Source organism: Nelusetta ayraudi, unplaced genomic scaffold (genome assembly GCF_046127955.1).
Source record: "Nelusetta ayraudi isolate G7.1 ecotype Tasmania unplaced genomic scaffold, CSIRO-AGI_Nayr_v1 ptg000042l, whole genome shotgun sequence".
Classification (NCBI taxonomy): domain Eukaryota; kingdom Metazoa; phylum Chordata; class Actinopteri; order Tetraodontiformes; family Monacanthidae; genus Nelusetta; species Nelusetta ayraudi.
In genome coordinates, this window is record NW_027466092.1 from 12,887,181 (window position 1) to 12,908,878 (window position 21,698).

Below are 21,698 nucleotides of genomic sequence, written 5' to 3' on the forward strand. Positions count from 1 at the left end.
GCGGAACGTTTCGTCGAGGCTTTGGAGGTGTACGGAGGAGTTTATGGCCAATGTGCTAGCGGCCAACTGGCTGCTGCCGCCGGTGAGCACAGTGGCACCATGAGCCGCACAGGTGACCGGAGGCGACTGAGGTGGATAAAACCTCCCTCAAGGTGGAAACATGACAAAGGGCCTTAATGACGTTTCTGTCGACCCCGAAGTGAACGCAACAATAGCGAGAACTGAAGTCACGTGAGTTGGGGAATAATTCACTGTTTTTATATCTTGTTTTCCACTGGTATTGAAGCGAAAAGGGACCCAAACACGGTGACTTGCGAGGCCATTGTGTTGACATCTGGAAAAGTAGATTTAGAGAAAAGTGCAGATGAATTGCATGTGTGTTGAAAGTCCAGACAGAACTGCTGCTGCTGCTGCTGCTGCTGATGGCGAGCGGGCAAAAACATTCGGCCCTCCCACAGACGCAGCTGTCGAGTGGGGAAAACGCAGCGGGTGTGGAAACATCCAGCGGTGCAGTGCTTCTAGGAACGACTTCACAGCAGAGAAGAAAAGTCGCTTTGTTGTTGTTGTTGTTGTTGTTGTTGTTGTTGTTGTTGATGCATCGTCACTGAGTGAACACGCACGTTTTAAGGGCTTGCTTTATTTATTTATTTATTTATGTATTTAGCAAATGTCGCTCGAAGTTTACTGTCACACGCCTGCATGGGGAGAAAAAAAAAACAAAACAAACACCGCCGAGACTGAGGTTTGATGTGAAACATTTATTTTCATACTCGTGAGCTAACGTGCGAGACGCGCCGTTGAGGAGCTGATGTTTCTCACGGGTTATGAATAGAACAGCTTCACCGTCACGTAGGCTGCGTTTCTGCTGCTGCCGCCGCCGACCGTTACGCAACTGTTGATCTCGCAGCCGCGCTCGCTCCTCTTCTTCTTCTTCTTCTTCTTCTTCTTCTCTTTACTCCTGTCACACACCCGCCTGTCTCACCCCCTACAACGCCCCCTCCCCTCTCTCCCGCCGCTGTCAACGATCTGACGGCGGGAGGGAGGGAGGCGCCTGCGAGGAGTCCCCTCCACTCGCTGGAGTATAGGCGGCTCTTCAAGGAGGCAGCGGAGCGGCGCTGCTGTGCCCGTATCTTATCTGCATAGAAACTTCAATGTTGTCAAGAAAGAAGAAAAATTGGATACTATAGGTAGATAGGGAGAGTGAGAGAGAGAGAGGAGGGTAGAGGAGAGAGTGGAACTTGGTGGCGGCAGCGGGGGTGTTGCTCAGTTACTGTAAGGTGGTGGTGGGGTGGGTGCAGGAAGGTGTGGGCAGGGTTCAACTGGCACTTTAAAAGAGGCGTCTGCTGGGCTCTCCTGCAGGCTGCTGGAGAGACGAGAGGTGCTGGACACAGCAGCAGCTCCAGGGGGAAGGAAGGAAGGTGCACAGCGCAGCGCTGTGTCTATTTTTATCCATCACTTTTCAGGGTTCTACCCCCCACCCGCCACCACCCCCAACCCAATTTGAGATCCTCCTCGCTCCAGTATCCGTGGTCAGCCGTGGAGATGGGTGTGGGCAGGTCGCCGTGCACGCTGCTGCTGCTGCTGCTGCCGCTGCTCCTGGGATTCTCAGAGGCGCTGCGAGAGGAGTGGAAGCCGGGGAATTATTCAGACACCGCGGCCGACGCGACTCGGTTCCTCGACGACTACAACAGCACTGCAGAGGAAGTGTTTTTCTACAGCGTGTCTGCCAGCTGGAACTACAACACCAACATCACAACGCACAACTCCCAGCTGCAGGTAGGACGTCCATCGGTCTGGACCCTCCACTTCCAGGGGGTGACACCTGCGGGGCGTGTGTCTCTTCTTTCTTTCTTTCTTTCTTTCTTTCTTTCTTTCTTTCCTTCTTTCTGTGCCTCACAGTTGGAGTAAAACTGGCCCGTTTTGATGTTTAGATCAGATGCCGCTGCTGGCATTTCCTCACCATGCATGCGCACGCACGCTCAAGTGTTTCTGTGGAGCTGCGCTCTGCTTGACTTGGACCTCGACCCTGTTACAGAACGACGCGCTCGGCTCCAGAATGGATCAGCTCCGGCGGCGTGATGTTTTTTCTTTTTCATTTCAGCTCTCTTTTCACAGCGTGTGCAACGCTGGGCTCTCTTTACGACCCATTCACCCGCTCCAGAACACATTCCACTCAACATTCCAACTCAATGATCATTGCTGCTCTGATGGCAGATGGGACGACATGGGCACACACAATAAAACACATAACCTCTGCTTGAATTTACAATCTGCCGTCATTATCCCAACAATATAAATGCCTCGCAGTGATTGTTCAGCTTCTAACAGCCTGGAGGATGTTTTTGCTGGATCAGTGACAGCAAAAGAGACGGAGTGGTCGCCGTCCCTGCAGAGGGTGAATGTAGGGCCGGGCAGAAGAGAACGTGCGCGTGGAGTCCACGTACACACGTCCAGCGATGCGTGCGAAGCATATGAGTATTACTCATGTAGGAAAAAAGGAAAATTACCCAAACAGCACACGTAGGCCAGAGCCTCTGGGCTGTTCTTCTTTCTTTCTTTCTTTCTTTCTTTCTTTCTTTCGCTCCCCCTCCGCGTGTGCTTGGACAGCTGTCACAACAGGATTTCAGCTCACTGTCCAGGCTCCGAGCCGCTGCTTCTCTCCCCGCACATTAAACAGGTGTAGCCGTGGCCCCCCCGCCACACTGGGCGCCGCAGGGTCGGGGGGGGGGCTGCAGAGTGCATTCTGCTCTCCAGGATACAGTGTGTCCGCCAGAATGTCAGGTGTAAGATGAGCGACAGTCAAGTTTGTGCGTCCGTTCAGTTGTTTTCTTTTTCTTTTTTTGCAGCTCAGGGACGGGATCAAAGCGGATCAGAGGGTTGAGCTCCATGCGATTTGGCAGCCTAGGGGGGTAGGGGACTGGAAGGGGGTCAGTGTGGCACTCTGGCTTGGTAGGAAGGAGAGAATTCCTAGCGCTGGCTGGCTGGCTGGCTGGCTGGCATTCCGCTCCTGCTTTCCTGTCATTAATTTGAGATTAGGTTCCAATGCTGTGCGCTCATTTAAAATGGACGTGCACGTACGTTAGCCGGGGGGGCGGGGGGGGGGGGTGACTTGTGGTGTCGGTGCAAATGAGGCTGGGGTGCTTTGGATATGAGGTGGATCAAAAAGAAAAAGCGATCAGCTCGCAGCCTGGGTGCAGCCGTGGATGAAGTGAGGAGGGAAAAAAGAAGAAAGAGAGATCAGTCAGTGAGTGACGCCCGTTGACGAGGCAGATGCCTGCAAGTGTCAAAGGCAGAGCGGCCGACTGGCTCAGCCAGTCAACTAGCGGTAGCCTGCAAGTAACAAATCTGAAGTAGTTCTTGCAAAGAGAATTTGTGTTTTAATGCATCTGCCAGTTTTTATCTCTGAAAGCTAAAAAAAAACCATTCCTCTGTTTTCTTTGTGTGCAGAGGTGATTGTAGGAACTGTGCGGCCACCAGGGGGCAGGAGGCATCTTGGCCCCCTGCTCACCAACCATCCACTGGCAGTGGTTCCGTCCAACACCTACCGATTATACTGAGAATACTGAAAGCTGCATGTAGCTGTGCCCCAAACACCCCGACAAACAAACTGATCTTCCACCTCCAAAGACTGAACTTGCTTCAGAAAATAACGCCAACAACATTACACTGAGATTATTATGGATGGAGGCCCTAGTTTATTTAATGTATTCATTTATTTATTCATTCAACCGTGGCTGTCAAAAAGATGGTTTATGTTGCCACAGATCAATAAGGGAGGGGCCACCAAGCAATCGCATGTCTTGGACACACTATTGTAGCATTCCATTCAGTGTGTGTGTGTGTGTGTGTGTGTGTGTGTGTGTGTGTGTGTGTGTGTGTGTGTGTGTGTGTGTGTGTGTGTGTGTAACGTGATTATCTGGACGGATGAATGGGTGGACCAAGACACGCTGGGAAAAACGATTGAGAAGAGAGAGATTGAGGAGAAGAGCGCAAAGGTTGGAGTTAATACTTCAACTGGCTGTCATCAGCAGCAGCCCTCCCACCCCCACCCATCCCCCCCAACATGCACACCCTTTATACCAGCTGAGGCTGGGGACGGCGGCTGATAAGAGAAGGCTTCACCGAAAACACGGCTGGAATGAGACGAATGTTCTGTCATTTGTCATCTTTTTTTTTTTTCAACAAAAACGTGCTCACCAAGTTAATGCTGAGCCGTTGCGTCCCCAGACGCTTTCCATCCTCCTAATTATGATAAAGCCAACTCAGTGAACTCACCAGCATCACGCAGAGTTTTACAGTTGCAACACAAGTGGGAGAGAAAGAAAACGTTGAAGGTGCACAAACACATTGCTGTAACAATGGCGTCGCTTATCAGGCTCAGCAGCAGTTTCATCACAGACTGAGTGCACACACTGAAAAAACCTTCCAGTGTGGCATAAAGTAAAGTGCGTTACATTCAGTAATGTCACATAGAACTATATCATCTCTGACTAGATCCTTTCTTGAAAAGCTGTTTTTTGAGCTGGTTTATTCTAGCTCTTGGTTCTCACCCAAGGATATCAGTGCTGAGTATCTCCTCCAGTAAGAACATGTGTTTGTTCATTGAGCTGTCAGAGGCACATGCTGCGTGACATATTAAAGAGCTAGTTACCGCCCCCAAAATAGACATTACAACCATCTGCTACTGGCCATTTTGTCAGTTCCATGATGACATTTTCCAACCTACGTAGCCATGGTGGCGTTTTGCAATCCCACCAAATGAATACCAGTTGTAACCACAGACGATATGAAAACAACAACAGAACAAGCACAACACGTCTCTATGCTCTTTGTGTCTAGAAAACACAGCCGCCCAACTTGACTTGAAACAGTGACTATTAATGCCAAGGTGTCAACAGGGAGAAGTTTAGGTGAACTGTCCCTTTAAGACACAACACTAGTATGAGTACATAACTGGATAGCTCAGTTTGTAGTATAGCTTGCGCATTATAGTGTTAGGTTAAATGTCTACAAGACCGATTAGCACATGCGCCAGCGAAGATTTCACAGTGGGACACAAGCGTTTGCCTTATTAAAAAAAATAAGCACGTTGATCATGAATTTAGGTCAATATTTTTCTTTCTTTTTTTTAATCACCTGGTGGCCAATATTTACATGATACACCCATAAAGCCATAATACTGGTTCGCCAACTAATTTGTGCTTGAACTCACTTTGCTTGTTTTACCTTGCCCTCTTGGCTTCCACAGGTGGCAGCATCCCTCGAAGAGCAGGCCTTTGCAGAAGCATGGGGCTCGAAAGCCAAGGCTGTGTTCACTTCGCCGACGCTCGACAAGCTCTCTGCAACTGATGAGAAGCTGATGGAAAAGATCAACAAAATTGGTGTTGCTAACCTGGTCCAGGCAGACAGAGAAAAGGTTTGTTTGCGTCCAATATTTTCTAATCAGGAAGTTTTTTTTTTTTTTTTTTTTTTAATCAGTCAGGTGCTTTATTTGAACATTATTTTCCTCTCCCTCAGTATAACACAATTCTCAGCCAAATGGAGAGCATTTATTCCACGGCCAAGGTGCATCCAGAACCAAATGTCACCTGGAGCTTGGAACCCGGTGAGATAATACTTGAATATCCAGATTGAATTTTAGAGCGGAATTTATAGGCTATCAGTAATATAATGTCTTTCATATATTTAGATTCATATAAATAAAGGCTGAACGGAACCAGGGTAATGTTGAGGGTATTTCTACAATAATGTTCTAGGGGAAGTCGAGAAAGAATAAAAACAAAAAAAATCCAAGAGGTTTAGATCTTAATCTGGAAAAGCAACCGGATGGGCAAAATACTTCAGAGAGGTCCCCAAAGGAAGTGTTGTGAATGGGCAAATGGGTTAGGAGCCATAGGAAAAGCATTTCATTAGCTCCCAACATAGGTTGGATGTGAACAATGACTCTTTTGTTGTTGCTAACAGTAACTGTGAGAGAAACAAAAAACATTGATGCCAACTCTAAGCATTGTGTCAACTTGAACACTTTGCCCTTTCACAATCTGTGTGCAGTGGTCTTAATGAAGATTACTGGTTTATTCATCCTGAAGACAGTAATGGGTAGGACAGGATCAAAGTGCGCACTGCATCTTCCCACCAGGGACAAAGTGCAATAATTTAAAAAAACACAAGCTGTCGACATTCTTATAATCTGAGGTTTTCCTTTTCCTCGCCTCAATTTCCTTTGTTTTGCCCTTGGAAAAACATCAATGTTGTTTTTGAATGAGGTTCATCTGAGCAGTTGCTGGTGTGTCTGTCCTGCCCTTTACCTTCATTAATTTATCTAAAAATGACGTCCGATTCTGCCGCTAGCGTCACTGCCTGTTATTGCTTGGCCCCCTTGACATGTTTCACAGCGATTAAGGTGGTGTTGATTTTATATTTAAATTTTCAGAACTCACGGAAATCATGGCAAACTCCCGCAGCTACAAGAAGCTGCTGTTTGCCTGGGAGGGCTGGCACAACGCATCAGGGGTACCGCTCAGGGAACACTACCCCAGTTTTGTGAAACTCAGCAACACTGCCTCCAAAGCAGATGGTAAGAATTTCACTTTTTTAAAGGCATGGTGTGTGCAATTTAGCGGCGCTTAGTGGTCAAAGAAGAAGAAGAAGAAGAAGAAGAAGAAGAAGAAGAAGAAGAAGAAGAAGAAGAAGAAGAAGAAGAAGACCTTTATTGATCCCACAATGGGGAAATTTGCATAATTACAGCAACAACAAAAAAGAAAAAAGAAATTGGCTACAGTGCAAAAGGTCAAGAATTATATTAACTGAAGATATAGACAAAAATAAAATATTTGTAAGTATGTACAGAAAAGAAAAGCGAGATAAAAAGCAAGATATTTACATATTAAACGTTTGAAAAGCATGCTGAAAGGGAGCGCCCGCTTGCGTGTGTCACTTTTGGTTACATAACCTGTTTACACTTTGGCTTCAGCTATTAAAAACTAAACTACAGTCACTAAATGACCAGCCCAGCAGAGAGCAGGTGACCTCAGTGTCACCCCCACACACATCATCACATCTTTATCTTACTCCTTAAAGTGGTCTCCATTTGGAAAATTGGTAGATATTTATCACTTTATCAGGATTAAACAACAATGGGTTGTGAAATTTGACAGAGGGGCCGGAGCAGGAGCAGATGGATGGAGTGTTTTGGTGAACCACCTCATAAGAGGGTAAAATATATGATGGGATACGTAGAAAACATGTGCTTTGATGTCAATTGAAATGGAACAAAAGCGTTATAACAAAATCAGTGTCTTTGAATCCCTATGGTACATGGCTCTTCATTAAAATGACTCTTAAAAGGCAGAAAAATGGAGGAAATACATCTATCTTATGACTTACTTAATATTAATATAATTTCTTCAAATTCGGCAGGCATGATTTTAATCTTGTTGTACATGTGTATAGTGACAATAAAGGACATTCTATTCTAAAAGGCTTAAGGGGCCACATATGGCCCCCAGGCCGTAGTTTGCCCATGCCTGGGGTAGCAAGAAGAGCACTAAAAACTTATTGAACAGAGCAAATCTTTTTTTTTTGTCTGCTTCAGGCTTTGCAGACACTGGAGCTGAGTGGCGCTCGTGGTATGAGACTGAGACATTTGAGCAGGACCTGGAGGAGATCTACAAGACAGTGGAGCCGCTTTACCAGCAGCTGCATGCCTTTGTGCGGCGGAAGCTCTACAACCAGTACGGCCCGAAGTACATTAACCTTAAAGGTCCCATTCCGGCTCATCTGCTAGGTACGGTCTATCTCTGTTTGATATCCACTGTTATGGTCTACTGGGATTGGGGCTGGAGGGAGCTGGAGGGGGCTGGAGGTGGTTGGGGGTGGCTGGAGGGGGCTGGAGGGGGCTGGAGGTGGTTGGGGGTGGCTGGAGGGAGCTGGAGGGGGCTGGAGGTGGTTGGGGGTGGCTGGAGGTGGTTGGAGGGGGCTGGAGGGTGGTTGGGGGTGGCTGGAGGTGGTTGGAGGGGGCTGGGGGTGGTTGGGGGTGGCTGGAGGGAGCTGGAGGGGGCTGGAGGTGGTTGGGGGTGGCTGTTCTTGCTGCATCACTGAGTGAAACAAACCTTCACCGCCTCAGTCATACTTGGAAATCATCAAGATGCTATCAGACAGGCATTAAGCCAACAGAGTCTAGGGGTGTTAAGCTTTGTGTCTACATGAGGGCAGGTCATTACATTATGTAATTGCATAGCCCTTATCTCACTACTGCAAGGCATCACGCAGCAAGTTGGGATTGTTTCTCAAGTGTCTTTTCTTCCTCACCCACAGGAAACATGTGGGCCCAGACTTGGAACAACATCTACGACATGATGATTCCATTTCCCAACAAACCCAACATTGATGTGACTGATGAAATGGTCAAACAAGTAAGTACACTACGCAGGCCGAGGTCCGAGCAACAGACAAGAAGAAAATGCTGAGCTTTGACCGCCATTAAATGCCCAGTTAATCTCATGGCAAGAATTTCCTCTCTTAACTAAACACGATCTCTCAAAATGTTATTGGCATTCATTGTGACCCATGTTTTTTTTTTTTCATCCACTCTTTTCTAGAACTATACTGCCGAGAAAATGTTTGATCTTGCCGAAGAATTCTTCACATCAATTGGACTGATGGAGATGCCTGAGGAATTTTGGAACGGTTCTATGTTGACTAAACCTGAAGGCGTTGAAGTGGTGTGCCACGCGTCTGCTTGGGACTTTTACAACCGCAAAGACTTCAGGTAAAATCTCTCTCTCTCTATATGTATGTGTGTATGTATGTATATATGTATGTATGTATGTATGTATGTACATATATATACACATACACATATATATATATATATATATATATATATATATATATATGTATATACACACGTATTCTTCAATGATCCAAAGTCCTCTAGTTCTTTTGCAGTTAACAAAATCTACGTCTTCAAGCCTTGAGTGGTGTGGTTCTGTTTCCCTTTGTAGGATCAAGCAGTGCACCGTACCGACGATGGAGCAGCTCTTCACAGTGCACCACGAGATGGGCCACATCCAGTATTACCTGCAGTACAAGGACCAGCCAGTGGGCTTCCGTCGCGGAGCCAACCCTGGTTTTCATGAGGCTATCGGCGATGTGTTGTCTCTCTCCGTGTCCACGCCCAAACATCTGCAAACCATCAAGCTCCTGGAGTCAGTGACCGATGACGACGGTAAACAGCTTGAGGCTAAAAGCCTCTGAAATACTTGTCTATTCATGAACAGTACATTGGAAACATCATAAAAGGGAGGGGGTCCTCCCTCACCCCCCCGCATACTCAGTATTTAAATGGTGATTTGTGTGTTTATTCAGAAACGGATCTGAACTACCTGCTGAAGATGGCCCTGGAGAAGATCGCCTTCCTGCCGTTTGGTTACCTCATTGACCAGTGGAGATGGGGTGTTTTCAGTGGTAGTATCCCAGAAGAGCAATACAATACTGACTGGTGGTACCTCAGGTAAGCTGTTTTTTTAACACAAATTTTTTACATTTCTTGACTATGCTTAACTATGGCATTACCCTCAAGTTGGTTGCAAAACATGACACAGAAGTATTTGTTTCATATTTCATTTTGTCCTTTTTCTTGTCTTTGTGCCACATTACGCCAACTGATATGCACTGATTAATTAAGTCTAAATCTAATATCTAGAGTTGTGTCCCAAATGTCATTTTGACATTACTATACTGCTATACATTTGTGGGAAGTGTTGACCCAAACTGTGCAATAATCTTTCACTTGTGTTCTTTTGAAAAGGACCAAATACCAAGGGATCTGCAAACCCATCGAGCGCACTGAGAAACACTTTGACGCAGGCGCAAAGTTCCACATCCCCGGGAACACACCATACATCAGGTACAATCCTGTTCCCAGTCACCTCTACAGTACACAGTAAACAGTAGAGCTGATATTGACATTATCTCTACTGATTGTTGATGCTTTTAATTACGTTTATTTCCAAGTAAATTAAACATTTGGTTATTAACTCTCTTGAAGAAGCAGATGACATTTTAAGACTATGAAAAATCTGGAGACAATTGTGACGAAACTAGATATATATCTGTACACTACACACACACACACACACACACACACACACACACACACACACACACACACACACACACACACACACACACACAAGATCCAGAGATCACAACATCCTGAACAGCACACATGAGAATGTTTGATGGGCTGGGATTTATATATATTAAGTATTGTGTGCTAAAAACAGGACTGAAATGCTGGACTGGCACTTGAATGCGGTTTCAAACAACACAAACCTCCTACAATAGCAGGAAGCTTTTTGCAGGCAGCTCGATGAAAAGATTCTGACCCCAACTGGTTTGTCTGATAATGTGTGGAAATGACAATTAGCCAAACAAACCCCCACCTACTTCAAAAGAGAAACTTGCACTGTTCTCTTGTGGCTGTTTCTTTGTTCTACTCTTGACTATTGAGGAATGATGTTTTTAGGAAGGTTTAAGCAGCACAAGGCTCATTGGGGGATTCCTTGTTTTGACACCACATGTCCAAAAGTTGCCCTGCCTAATGGATAAAATATGTCAAGGACTGGAGATATAACAGCAGCAACTCATTTCCCTGCAGATATTTCGTCAGCTTCATTCTGCAGTTCCAGCTTCACGACAAGTTGTGCGAGAAAGCGAACCACACCGGGCCCCTGCACAGATGTGACATCTACCGCTCCAAGGAAGCAGGAGCAGTTATGCAGTGAGTGACCAGAGTCGACATTCACTGTCCACCATGCGATGTGTGTGTGAGTGTGTTGGTGTAACGCATCCTAATGTCCCCTGTCCAGGAAAATCCTCCAGGCTGGCTCCTCCAAGGCCTGGACAGAGGTGCTGCTTGAGGCCATAGGCACCAGCAAAATGGACGCCAACTCACTGATGAAGTACTTTGCACCTGTAATTGAATGGCTGAAGAAACAAAATGTAAACGAGACCCTGGGTTGGCCAGAATTCCACTGGGTGCCACCCGTCCCGGAGGGCTACCCCGATAATATTGGTAAGAAGCATCGGTGCACTGAAAGGTTGTGCATGGAAAGAAATGCATTTGGATCACTCTGAGGGATGGAAAAAACCCAGACATGCTGAACTATGGCAAGGAGTAAAAGGAAGGAAGGGAGTGAGGGGAAGCTACCTTCTTGGCCTGCTGACGGTGTAGTTGACAATGTCCTTTTGCTGACCGAGTGATCTGTCTACCTGTTTACGCAGACAAGAACACAAATGAGGTCGAAGCAAAAGTGTTCCTGGACGAGTACAACAGCACGGCAGAGGAGGTGTGGAATGCCTACACAGAGGCCTCGTGGAGCTACAACACTAACATCACCGAGGCCAACAAAGATGAGATGGTGAGACCCTCTGACCAGACATCTGGCAGTGTTTCCAGGAGGACCACTGTCAGTGACGCACCTGCCTTGCTTAGTTTTATTCATTCAAAGTCAGTTGCAATATAACTAAAACACTTGCGTATTTTAGCAGAGTTCTGTGCAGGCCCCGAGAATCCAAGAAGAAGGCCCATTCATTTCAATGCTAACGCAAAAGCGTTTATTTGAAGGGAGTTTCATGGAGCCTGGATGTGTTTTCTCATGTCGTTGCATGCACGTGCTGCCGGTCGGGCTCTGTTAACAAAAGGGCAGAACGACAGGCAGAGAGGCCTGTGTGTGTGTGTGTGTGTGTGTGTGTGTGTGTGTGTGTGTGTGTGTGTGTGTGTGTGTGTGTGTGTGAGACGCTGTGCCCCAGATGAAATAACACTTACCAATTTTTCATGACCTCATATTATACAATAATGAAAATTGTGTATTGCCCATTTAAATATAGTCCAAGCCGGTCGTCGGTCTTTATGAGTCTTCATCCATCAGCCCGTTTATCTGTCAGACCAGCCTGCCTGGCTGAAAACACATCAACTAAAGAGCGTTCATTGTTGGTCCTCAGCTCCACAAGAGCCTGGAGATGTCAAAGCACACACTCGAGTATGGACTCAAGGCGCGGGAGTTCGACACCTCAGACTTCCAGGATGAGTCGGTCAAACGCATCATGAAGAAACTCAGCGACATCGACAGGGCTGCGCTGAACATCACCGAGCTGGAAGAGGTACGATAGCACCGAGACACACAGGCAGGATAAAGACACAGTGGCCCAACTGCTTTTGGCTAAAGGGTTCTGACTGCTGCCTTGTCACTCCAGGTAACTCTGCACTGTACAAATGAAGCTCATTTTGAGTTGAATTTTAAGAGGTAACCTGATGTGCAGGGCAGTAAACTCCCCCTGGTTAGCAAACGGTAAAGAAGCAGCTTTCACAAGTGGTGCAAATACACATTGGGGGTGAAAAGTCAACTGCGTGTGTGTTACAGGACAGTTAAGGTGTTATATTATTATCTTACTATACCTTTAGCCCTCAGTCCGGTTTGTGTGCAAAGCAAAACAACCTGCCAACATCATTATACTTTACGGGATCTGGAATGTTTTTGTTATAGCGTCACACAGCTCACTGAGATCATCTCTGTGTTATAATTCTCTGCTTTGCAACATTTGAATGTGTTTCGAAAGGAAGCAGCAGAAGCAATGTGGTCGCTTGTGAGATTTTTATTTATTTATTTATTTATTTATTTATTTAATTTATTTGAAGATGTCAGGCGAATGTTCAGCCACAGAAGTCTGCGTGAGGGGAACATTTAGTTTCGGTGCAAATGTTTTTAGCATCTGCATAGTTAAACAGAAAGTGGCTGGTGCACCCGTAAACAGCCAAACCAGCCGCTACTGTTTGCACTGGCGGCATGTGAATAGAGTCTCTTCACTTGCAGGATTCACACTGGACACTGTTTAAGTTCAATTCCAAAAAATGAGGAATAGTGAAGGTACTTTGGTTTGATTCAGAGCCTTTTTTTTCCTTTTTTCAGTACAACAAGCTCCTCTCCGAAATGGAGACCAAGTACAGTGTTGCTACAGTCTGCAGGGAGAATGGGACCTGCCACCCACTGGATCCAGGTAGGAATAGATTTAAATAATCCCTCCAGTCAAGGTCTGCTCCAGGTTTCCTCCCACTGGGGAGTTTTTCCTGGCTGCTGTGGCACCATGTTCAATCTGGAGGCATCAGTTGTTGTTTTTCTTTGACTGTGCAAAGCTCTTCGAGATGCATTTGGATGCAATTAGGCGCTTTTAAAATAAGTCAATTGATTGATTGAAGCAATCCGATGATAGTTGTTAAAAGAAGATGATGAATGAGACAATAAAAACTATGCCGATGCTGCAATAATTGCAACATGCTGCTCATTTGTAAGTGACAAGAACAGCTTAACAGCGGTGCCGGAGTGGCTTTGGTCGTTGTGCTAACAGGATGCGTCACTTTCTAGACCTCCAGAAGATCATGGCAGAGTCCAGGGATTACAATGAACTCCTGTTTGCCTGGAAGGGATGGAGAGACTCGGCCGGCACAGTCCTCCGCGGGGACTTCGAGCGATACGTTGAACTGGCCAACAAGGCCGCCACACTCAACGGTATGAGACTGGGGGAAGAGTCTCCCGAAGAGTCTGCCCTGCTTCTAGCAGCGACGCTAATCCTGTTAATTACCCACAGGCCACAGCGACAACGGAGCCTTCTGGCGCTCCCTGTACGAGACGCCCACATTTGAGGAGGACCTGGAGACCTTGTGGAGGGAGCTGGAGCCGCTCTACCTCAACCTGCACGCCTACGTTCGCAGGGCTCTCTACAAAAAGTACGGCGGGGAACGGATCAACCTCAAAGGGCCCATTCCAGCCCACCTGCTGGGTGAGTGAGGGGACCGAGGCGCACGTGCACTGTTCGATAAATAGGCCAAAGTACAAGATCCTTGTCATTAATCACGTTTCACTCGTGTGTGTGTGTGTGTGTGTGTGTGTGTGTGTGTGTGTGTGTGTGTGAGGTGGATCCTGAACTTTTCAAATTTTCAGGGGAAAAAGAGGATATTTGGTGTTTGGTGTAGGCGTATTTGGAAATGTTTTCATTTCACAAGATTTTTTCCCATGAGGCTGTGACTGAAAATCTGTTTTGCACTCAACACAACTGCGTGCCTCTACTTGTGGCTGGAGCTAGAGGCTGATAAGCAAAGCTGATAGCACACCAGCGTCCATTTCCCGTCATCAGTCACATCGTCACCTTTGCAAGTTTACAAAATAGAGGCAGACTTTTGATTTCTGGAGGAACTCGAGAACGCTGTCCAATTTTTCTGCCTCTATCCAGTATTTCTGACGCAGGTCTGAATGTCTGAACAACTTTCTTCTTCTCTTCTAGAAGGGCTGGCCGATTTTGGACAAAAATAAAATCCCGATTTTTTTTTCTCTCTCTCTGAAAACTCAATTTTCGATTTCAAATTTTTTGGGGGGGTAAAACTACAAAAGAAAACGGAATAAATTAGTTCAAATATTTTTTCTTTATTTTTAAATAAAAATAGCAAACAAATTTACCCATTGGGAATGAAGTGCAACTGAAAGATACCGTAAATCCTCCTTGGGTTTAGTAAGTGACAGCATTTACAGTCTTCTTGACCAAAGAAAGATGAATCCCTGGGGATTAATGAAGTGAGAACCCCACTTTCACCAAACTTCACTTGAAAATCAATAGGTTCTTCATAAACAATGATGAAATTCCCTTATTTGGGAGTAAAGTGCAAAACTTCCACATTTTGTAAAATAAAGGCGCACAGCCTGGAAACATGCAAGAGGAAAATCCATTTTTAGATTTTCCTTTTTTTTAACATCGTCTTGAATAACAAATCTGATTTCAATTTAAAATCGATTAATCGCATAGCCCTGCTCCCATGTTTTTCCAGCTTCCTGAACAGTACAACAATGACTACAAACTTAACTCCCAAACAAATCAAACCAGTCGTCAGTATGTGTCAGCATGTGAGAAAATAGACCAACTTGAAGCAAATTGCATTTCCGTATCTAAACCCTTCAAAAGTCAAACCGTCGTTTCTCAGCCTGGGCTCCACGATGGAATTTCAACGATCTGACTGGAGCTGTTGATGAGCAACCCGGCGATATTGTGTCTCTGGCTGCGGCTGCATTCGGATCAGGAGGATTAAATTTGCCCTCGGAGGAGTGAAGTGCAAGATAGGGCGCGACAGTTCCACACCACTGGGGACGGCACTGACTCACACCTCCAAATCCAATTTGGTTTAACGGCGGCTGAACAATGGAGCTCTTGTCTCATAACTGCAAGGCTCACTGAGCTCACTGATTCACCAGCGCTGTCCTCCGTCCTCTTCCAGGGAACATGTGGGCACAGACCTGGTCTGGGATAATGGACCTGGCAATGCCCTACCCAGACGCCACCCAGGTCGACGCCACTCCGGCTATGATGGCCCAGGTGAGCCAGCGCGGCCTCTGATTGGTCCCTTTTCAACCGTGGAGAAATCAAGCAGATACTCATGCATGCGTTGCTTCACTGTTGTTGTTGGAGCAGACCTTTGTTTGATACAGAGAGACTCTTTGAATTTGCTCCAAAGAGGATAAACAGGCAGAAGGAGACACTGAGTGCAAAGTCGTCATGATGCATTCAGACGTTGCGTACACGCGTTGAATGTTGAGACGAGACTCACTCCAACCCTTTCAGAGCTGCGCTCTGTTTAGCCTCTGTGTAGTTTTATTTCAAACACAGCCCTCTCTTGACCACGTGATAAAATACACCTCATGGCTGGCGTATCTGATAGTACATACACATGCAAACATAGGCACACGCACAAATCTTTCCACTGACACTCCCCTGTTTCCATGCAGAATTGGAACGCCACCAAAATGTTCCAGGAATCCGACCGCTTCTTCACGTCTCTGGGCCTCACGCCGATGCCACCAGAGTTCTGGGACAAGTCCATGCTGGATAAGCCGACCGACGGGAGGCAGGTGGTGTGTCACGCCTCCGCCTGGGACTTTTACAACAGGGTGGACTTCAGGTAAATCTGCCCTCTCGTATGGGAACCTTGTAGCCATGAGACATGAGAGGGAGGGTTTTAGTCTGCACACCAGACTGAAACAAGCCACAACATTGTCAAAAAAGAACAAATCACTCACAGTTCCAAATAGATGAGATGTCGATTTGTCACTCACTGTTCAGATTTCACAGTAACCTGCCAGTTAGAGGTCTAGTGTGTAAAATGTAGCCTGATGATTTTTATATTGGTAAAAGCTTAATATACTGCCTGAGAATATGTTGAGTGTGCACTCGCAGTACAATAACAGTAATTTGGTTTTCCTACCCTTAGACAGGTTCTAATTTATATATAAGAATATACATAGAGCAAGGGTCTTGCTCAAGGTTGCGCTGTCATATTTCAAAGGAAGCCTGGTGTGGACAATCCAGCTGCCTGACAGCACGTTTCCTAATTAAGATGACCGCTCGTGTCAGGCCACTGTAGTTCACTGGCTAACTCGGGAGCGGGAGGGTGAGCGAATGTGCGCTACATTTAAAAGTCCAACCACTAGATGGCAGAATTTTATATACACTGTACCTTCGACCCGTCACTGTGGCGTCAGCCTTCCAAGGAACTTGGCGTTCAAGTGCAGACGTGTCGGTTGATTGCTGCATCAGCTGCAGTGTCAGTAGCTGCGTTTCCATCACAGGTTTTGCGAAATATATCCATGTTTCTAAAATTGCCACAAGGGTACAATTGCGATTTGCAGTTGTTTCCGTTGAATGGTGCAAAGCGCATAAGCCGTATTTTAATTCTCTAGAGCCCACTTGGAGGGTGGAGGTACAAAACATTTTGCCATAAATCTGCATTTTGATGTTGTTTGCTGTCAAGAATGGCTGTTATATTTTTCTCTTTGATTACTTGTAAAAAATATTCAGTTTCCTCCTCCGTCCAAGCATAGCGCGCCATTTTCACTTGAAGTGAACTGGTCACGTGACCCCGTACGTCACGTCCGCTGACGCGTAAATGTGAAAAAAGTGTTTCCGTGACACTTGCGATATACCTCTTTATCGATACGTCAAAAAAAAAAAACACCTCACGAGAGCGTCAAAACCTTTTAGTTGAGAGGTTTGGTGAAATTATTCAAAGTTTAGGTGTTTCCATTTCCAGTTTTTTATTGCGTAATTTAGATTTGCGCAATTTTAGGGGTAATGGAAACGCAACTCGTGTCAGCCTTTTTCCTTCAACGCCCCCTCCGCCTCTCGTCCCCGCAGGATCAAACAGTGCACGGTGGTGACCATGGACGACCTGATCACGGTCCACCACGAGATGGGCCACGTGCAGTACTTCCTGCAGTACAAAGACCAGCCCGTGTCCTTCCGCGACGGCGCCAACCCCGGCTTCCACGAGGCCATCGGGGACGTGCTGGCCCTGTCCGTGTCCACGCCCAAACACCTGCAGAGCATCGGCCTCCTGGACAAAGTGGAGAGCAACATGGGTGAGTGTCCACCGCCCGCTCGCCCCATCGCCTGCACGACGCCGCGCTCACGTCTGCGCTACTTCTCCCAGAGAGCGACATCAACTTCTTGATGAGCATGGCGCTGGACAAGATCGCCTTCCTGCCCTTCGGCTACCTGATGGACCAGTGGAGGTGGAAGGTGTTCGACGGGCGCATCCCGCCCTCCGAGTACAACAAAGAGTGGTGGAACCTGAGGTGAACCTCACTTGTGTGTCTCAGGGCAATAAGATGAAGGCTTATCGTGTGGATACGGAGGGTTTATCTAGTTGTAGACGATGACCAGATTGTTCCTGGTTGCAGGATGAAGTACCAGGGTCTGTGCCCTCCTGTGGCTCGCACTGAGAGCGACTTCGACCCAGGTGCAAAGTTCCACATCCCTGCCAATGTCCCCTATGTCAGGTAAAAGAAATCATGATTTGACGATCTGTAATCAGTCGGTTTGACCGGGAACGGGGCAGATGCTGATAATTGCTGTAGACATGGAAGATACGTGTTGATGCTGATGTCTGAGCCTTAGAAGTCCGCCAGTTAATAGTAATAGTGGGCCGTCAACAATCTTTCCCCAGGTACTTTGTCAGCTTCGTCATCCAGTTCCAGTTCCACCAGGCTCTGTGTAAAGCCGCCAATCAAACGGGGCCTCTTTATACCTGCGACATCTACCAGTCGGAAGCAGCCGGAGAGCTGTTGGGGTTGGTGCACGCACGCACGCACGCACGCACGCACGCACGCACGCATGCACGCACGCATGCACGCACGCACGCACGCACGCACGCACGCACGCATGCACGCACGCACGCACGTGTTAAAAAGGATAGTTATCTCTGAGTTAATATTTATTCATGTTAACTACTTTTGTTGGTTTTAAAAAAAACAAACATCATAACTGAAACACAGGAACCTAGTGTCGGATTGCATTGTGGAAGCTTGAGTTCATAGTCAAAGCATGCCCGTGTTAAAGCATGAGAGACTTGTATTTTAAGACAATCCTACAATCGTGGCTGCATTAAGTGACGAGTCCATTTTGGCTTCGGTCCTTGTAGCCTGTACACACATGTCAGAAACAAGCAAAGCAAACTGTGCTCACATTAAAGGCTGAAGAAGTAAAAAAAAAAGGGAAAGACTGCGGAAACCAACTCTTTCTCTCTCTCTCCCTCTCCCTGTCCGCTGTGCCAATGTTCGCAGTAAAGTGATGAAGCTGGGCTTCAGTAAGCCGTGGCCCGAGGCCATGACCATGATCACAGGCCAGCCCAGAATGAGCGCCCTGCCGCTGATGGAATACTTCAAGCCACTCATTGATTGGCTGAAGGAGGAGAACTTAAAGAACGCAGAAATCCTTGGATGGCCCGAGTACAACTGGACACCTGGCAACGGAGGCGGCGGCGGCGGTAAGGAACCTTTGCTGAACGCAGAACAGACAGATTCATAAACCAAAAGGCATGTGCTCGACAGGGAAGTTGTGTTTTCTGGTGGATTTTTGTGCAGTCAGTTTTTCCAGACTGCAAGCCAAAGACATTTTTCTTTTTTCTTTTTTTTTTTTTTAAAGTTCCCCACAAAAAGAAAAGACTTGCCCAACGTAACAGCAGAGGAGCTCATTCTGTGCTTCTCTCTCCTGCAGCTTACAGTGAAATCAATCTGCCGCTGCTCTTGTTTGACTGATGAGATCCTGCTGAAGGGACGCGTGCAGCATATAGCCGACAGATCAGACTGATGAGATTCTGAGCAGCAGGGTGAAAAACAGCGAGGAGGAGATAATGGCAAACGCAGCTGGTGCCACGCTGATCTGGAGACAGTATAAGCGGGGGGGATGAAGAAAGTTGAAAATTGTTAGATTCTCATAAACCGCTGTGGCAAAAATAAAAATCAAACCAGACACATTTCTGTTTTTACTTCCCCGTTTGGTGCCAACAACAAACAGGATCCAAAACTTTTAGAGATGCATCAAAGTTATAAAGTTAATTTAGTTGAAAAGAAGTGTTGGAATTTTTGCTTGGATTTTGATTTGATTCATTTTCTACACATTTATATCCAACTTGCTAGTCCAGTGTGTAAGATGTTTAAGGGAGACGGTATTTATAGCAGCCAGGCAGGCTTCCTTGAAAAATGGCGGATCAAGATGACAGTTAGCTAGGAGCATTTATTCTTACATATATGAGAACCATTCTAAGTGTAGGAAAACCAAATTACTTTCATTGTACTGTGGGTACACACTTGTCTTCATGTATTTATGGACAGTATGTTAAGCTTTTACCAATATAAACATCATAAATGAAACCAAATGTTACTCTTTTCACTGGACCTTTAAAGGCCCAGTAAGATGTGAAAGTGGCCTATCAGCAGTGTCAATAACTAGACTATACACCCACCCACGCAGACACAGAGAGAACATGCAAACTCCACACAGAAAGGTGCCAGGCCTGGAATCGAACCCGCGACCTTTTTGCTGTGAGGCAGCAGCGCTAACCCCTGTGCCACCTCAATAACTACACTAATCGTTTATTGATCTAGATCAAGCATTTGTGTTGTCATAAAGAGCGACTCCACCAGTTCAGAGCGTAGGCCTGCTCACAGTTACTTTTTGCAATGCGGCTCCTTACCATTAGATGCCACTAAATCCGACATCGCGGCCTTGAAAGAAGCAGCGATCAAACTTTTCCGATTTGTCTGTTTGCAGCTCAAGATCCGGTTGACACAGTGGACTTCCTGGGAATGAAGGTGGACAAGTCTGGAGCTATGGCCGGCCAGTGGATCCTGTTGGCCATCAGCTTGGTCCTCCTATTGGTCACCATCTTTTTGGTCTTCAAGTACAGGAAGGCCAAAAAGTATAAGAAGTCTGCATCCTTGATGGAGCTCAAGTGAGCAGGACTGGAGGTAGCTGAAGTAAGGCCCAAGCTACCGTAACCTCAATGTGAACATCAGTGTTTTGTCTTCTGTACAGTACCATTGATTCAACTGATTCAGCCTCTGTGTCTGGTCTTGTCTATTTATTTTATGCACGTATTATTGATTTTATTTTTTTTGGCCCATGCAAAATAAGATTTATTGTAATTTATTTGCAAGTACCACTGCAGAAAATATTTTTCATGAATGTTTTTAAAATAAATAACTGCATAAGAGTTTATTTTAATGTTTGATCGTGTCTCCTCTGCGTTGGATGGACTGCATTTATATATTAAAGCCGTTAAAACCTCATTCATCTCATCTTGTGTGTTTAAAGGAGACAGCAAAACTGGATAGAATTGTCTACCTGCACCTGTTTAAACAACCGTGTAACACCCGTCATAAAACTTCAATGAACTTTGGTCACAAACTCAACTATCTGTGAAATTTCCGTGTCGTAATGTGGTCTCACTGAGAAAAACAAGCCGAGTGAGCGAGCCAGCAACTTGTTTTCTGTTTCTTCTCCCTTGGACAAGCACATTTTTGAAACCCAACAAATCAGGTACTTGGCAAAGGTGACTCACGAACCCAGACACACCCACACAAAACGAACTTTGACAAAGCACTCGTCACAAAAGTGTATAAAATACACGGATAAAATAAATGACAGGCAAGAATGGAACTGCGACGGGTTGTTAAAAACGCTTTAATTACACTGCAATCAAGCTGTAAAGAGAATCACCATCCACAGAGAGCAGAGCTGAGTTTCAGCAGCCCGGGATCAGGTGGCGGAGACGCTGCGGACGTGTAGCAAACTCTCCTGTCTGTTCACCGACTCTTTGTTCACTTTGCTCTCAGCGCTGCAGGTTGTTTCATCGCATTGGGAAATAATCCAGCTGTCTTTTGTTGAAAAAAAAAATAAAAGCGCTGCTCAGGAGCAATAAAACATACACACAGATAACATATCCATTCATTCAGTCAATCAAACATAAACCATCACTATGTACACTTATGTAAGCACGTCAAGGCTCACACGCCCTTTGGACATACATGGAGTCCAAGTATTATTTAATCCAGTGTGCGCGACCTCCTGTATCTGATATCTGATTTTATATATCTATAAAATAAAAAAAAGCAAAACAATAAATAAAAATCAAGTGACTTCGTTTCATCACATCATAAAAATCATCAAGAAGCAAAGAATTACCCCTCCCCCCCACACCCCAATGAGTGCTCAGGTTTCTGCGTACCTTTAACATTTTTCCCTTTCAATGATGTCATGTTGGTTTTGTGGCATACAAAGTTTTTTTTTTTTAATTTTGCATTCTAACCAAGATT

The 21,698-nt window shown here is 45.9% G+C and overlaps 1 protein-coding gene across 2 annotated transcripts; it reads left to right on the forward strand.

Moving 5' to 3' along the window:
* Nucleotides 1–1,009: 1,009 nt before the first annotated feature.
* ace (angiotensin I converting enzyme (peptidyl-dipeptidase A) 1) lies at nucleotides 1,010–20,672 on the forward strand. Of its 2 annotated transcripts, XM_076034570.1 has the most exons (26): nucleotides 1,010–1,187; nucleotides 1,360–1,776; nucleotides 5,249–5,416; nucleotides 5,518–5,605; nucleotides 6,434–6,577; nucleotides 7,595–7,786; nucleotides 8,317–8,414; nucleotides 8,601–8,770; nucleotides 9,006–9,229; nucleotides 9,370–9,514; nucleotides 9,812–9,910; nucleotides 10,664–10,786; nucleotides 10,875–11,080; nucleotides 11,290–11,426; nucleotides 12,010–12,168; nucleotides 12,975–13,062; nucleotides 13,428–13,571; nucleotides 13,651–13,842; nucleotides 15,326–15,423; nucleotides 15,834–16,006; nucleotides 17,239–17,462; nucleotides 17,534–17,678; nucleotides 17,784–17,882; nucleotides 18,050–18,172; nucleotides 18,666–18,868; nucleotides 20,155–20,672. In XM_076034570.1, the coding sequence occupies exons 2-26, from the start codon at nucleotides 1,543–1,545 to the stop codon at nucleotides 20,337–20,339; spliced, it is 3,861 nt and encodes a 1,286-aa protein (XP_075890685.1). In that variant the 5' UTR covers nucleotides 1,010–1,187; nucleotides 1,360–1,542; the 3' UTR covers nucleotides 20,340–20,672. The 2 variants fall into 2 exon arrangements, with proteins under 2 accessions (XP_075890685.1, XP_075890686.1); XM_076034571.1 differs by lacking the exon at nucleotides 1,010–1,187 and having other exon boundaries at nucleotides 1,263–1,776.
* Nucleotides 20,673–21,698: the final 1,026 nt, after the last annotated feature.

Excerpts from the sequence above, each read along its gene's own strand:
- ace (XM_076034570.1), top strand. The coding sequence starts at position 1,543 with ATGGGTGTGGGCAGGTCGCCGTGCACGCTGCTGCTGCTGCTGCTGCCG. Across the intron at positions 9,230-9,369 it reads GTCAGTGACCGATGACGACG|AAACGGATCTGAACTACCTG; the intron begins GTAAACAGCTTG and ends GTGTTTATTCAG. Across the intron at positions 9,911-10,663 it reads GGGAACACACCATACATCAG|ATATTTCGTCAGCTTCATTC; the intron begins GTACAATCCTGT and ends ATTTCCCTGCAG.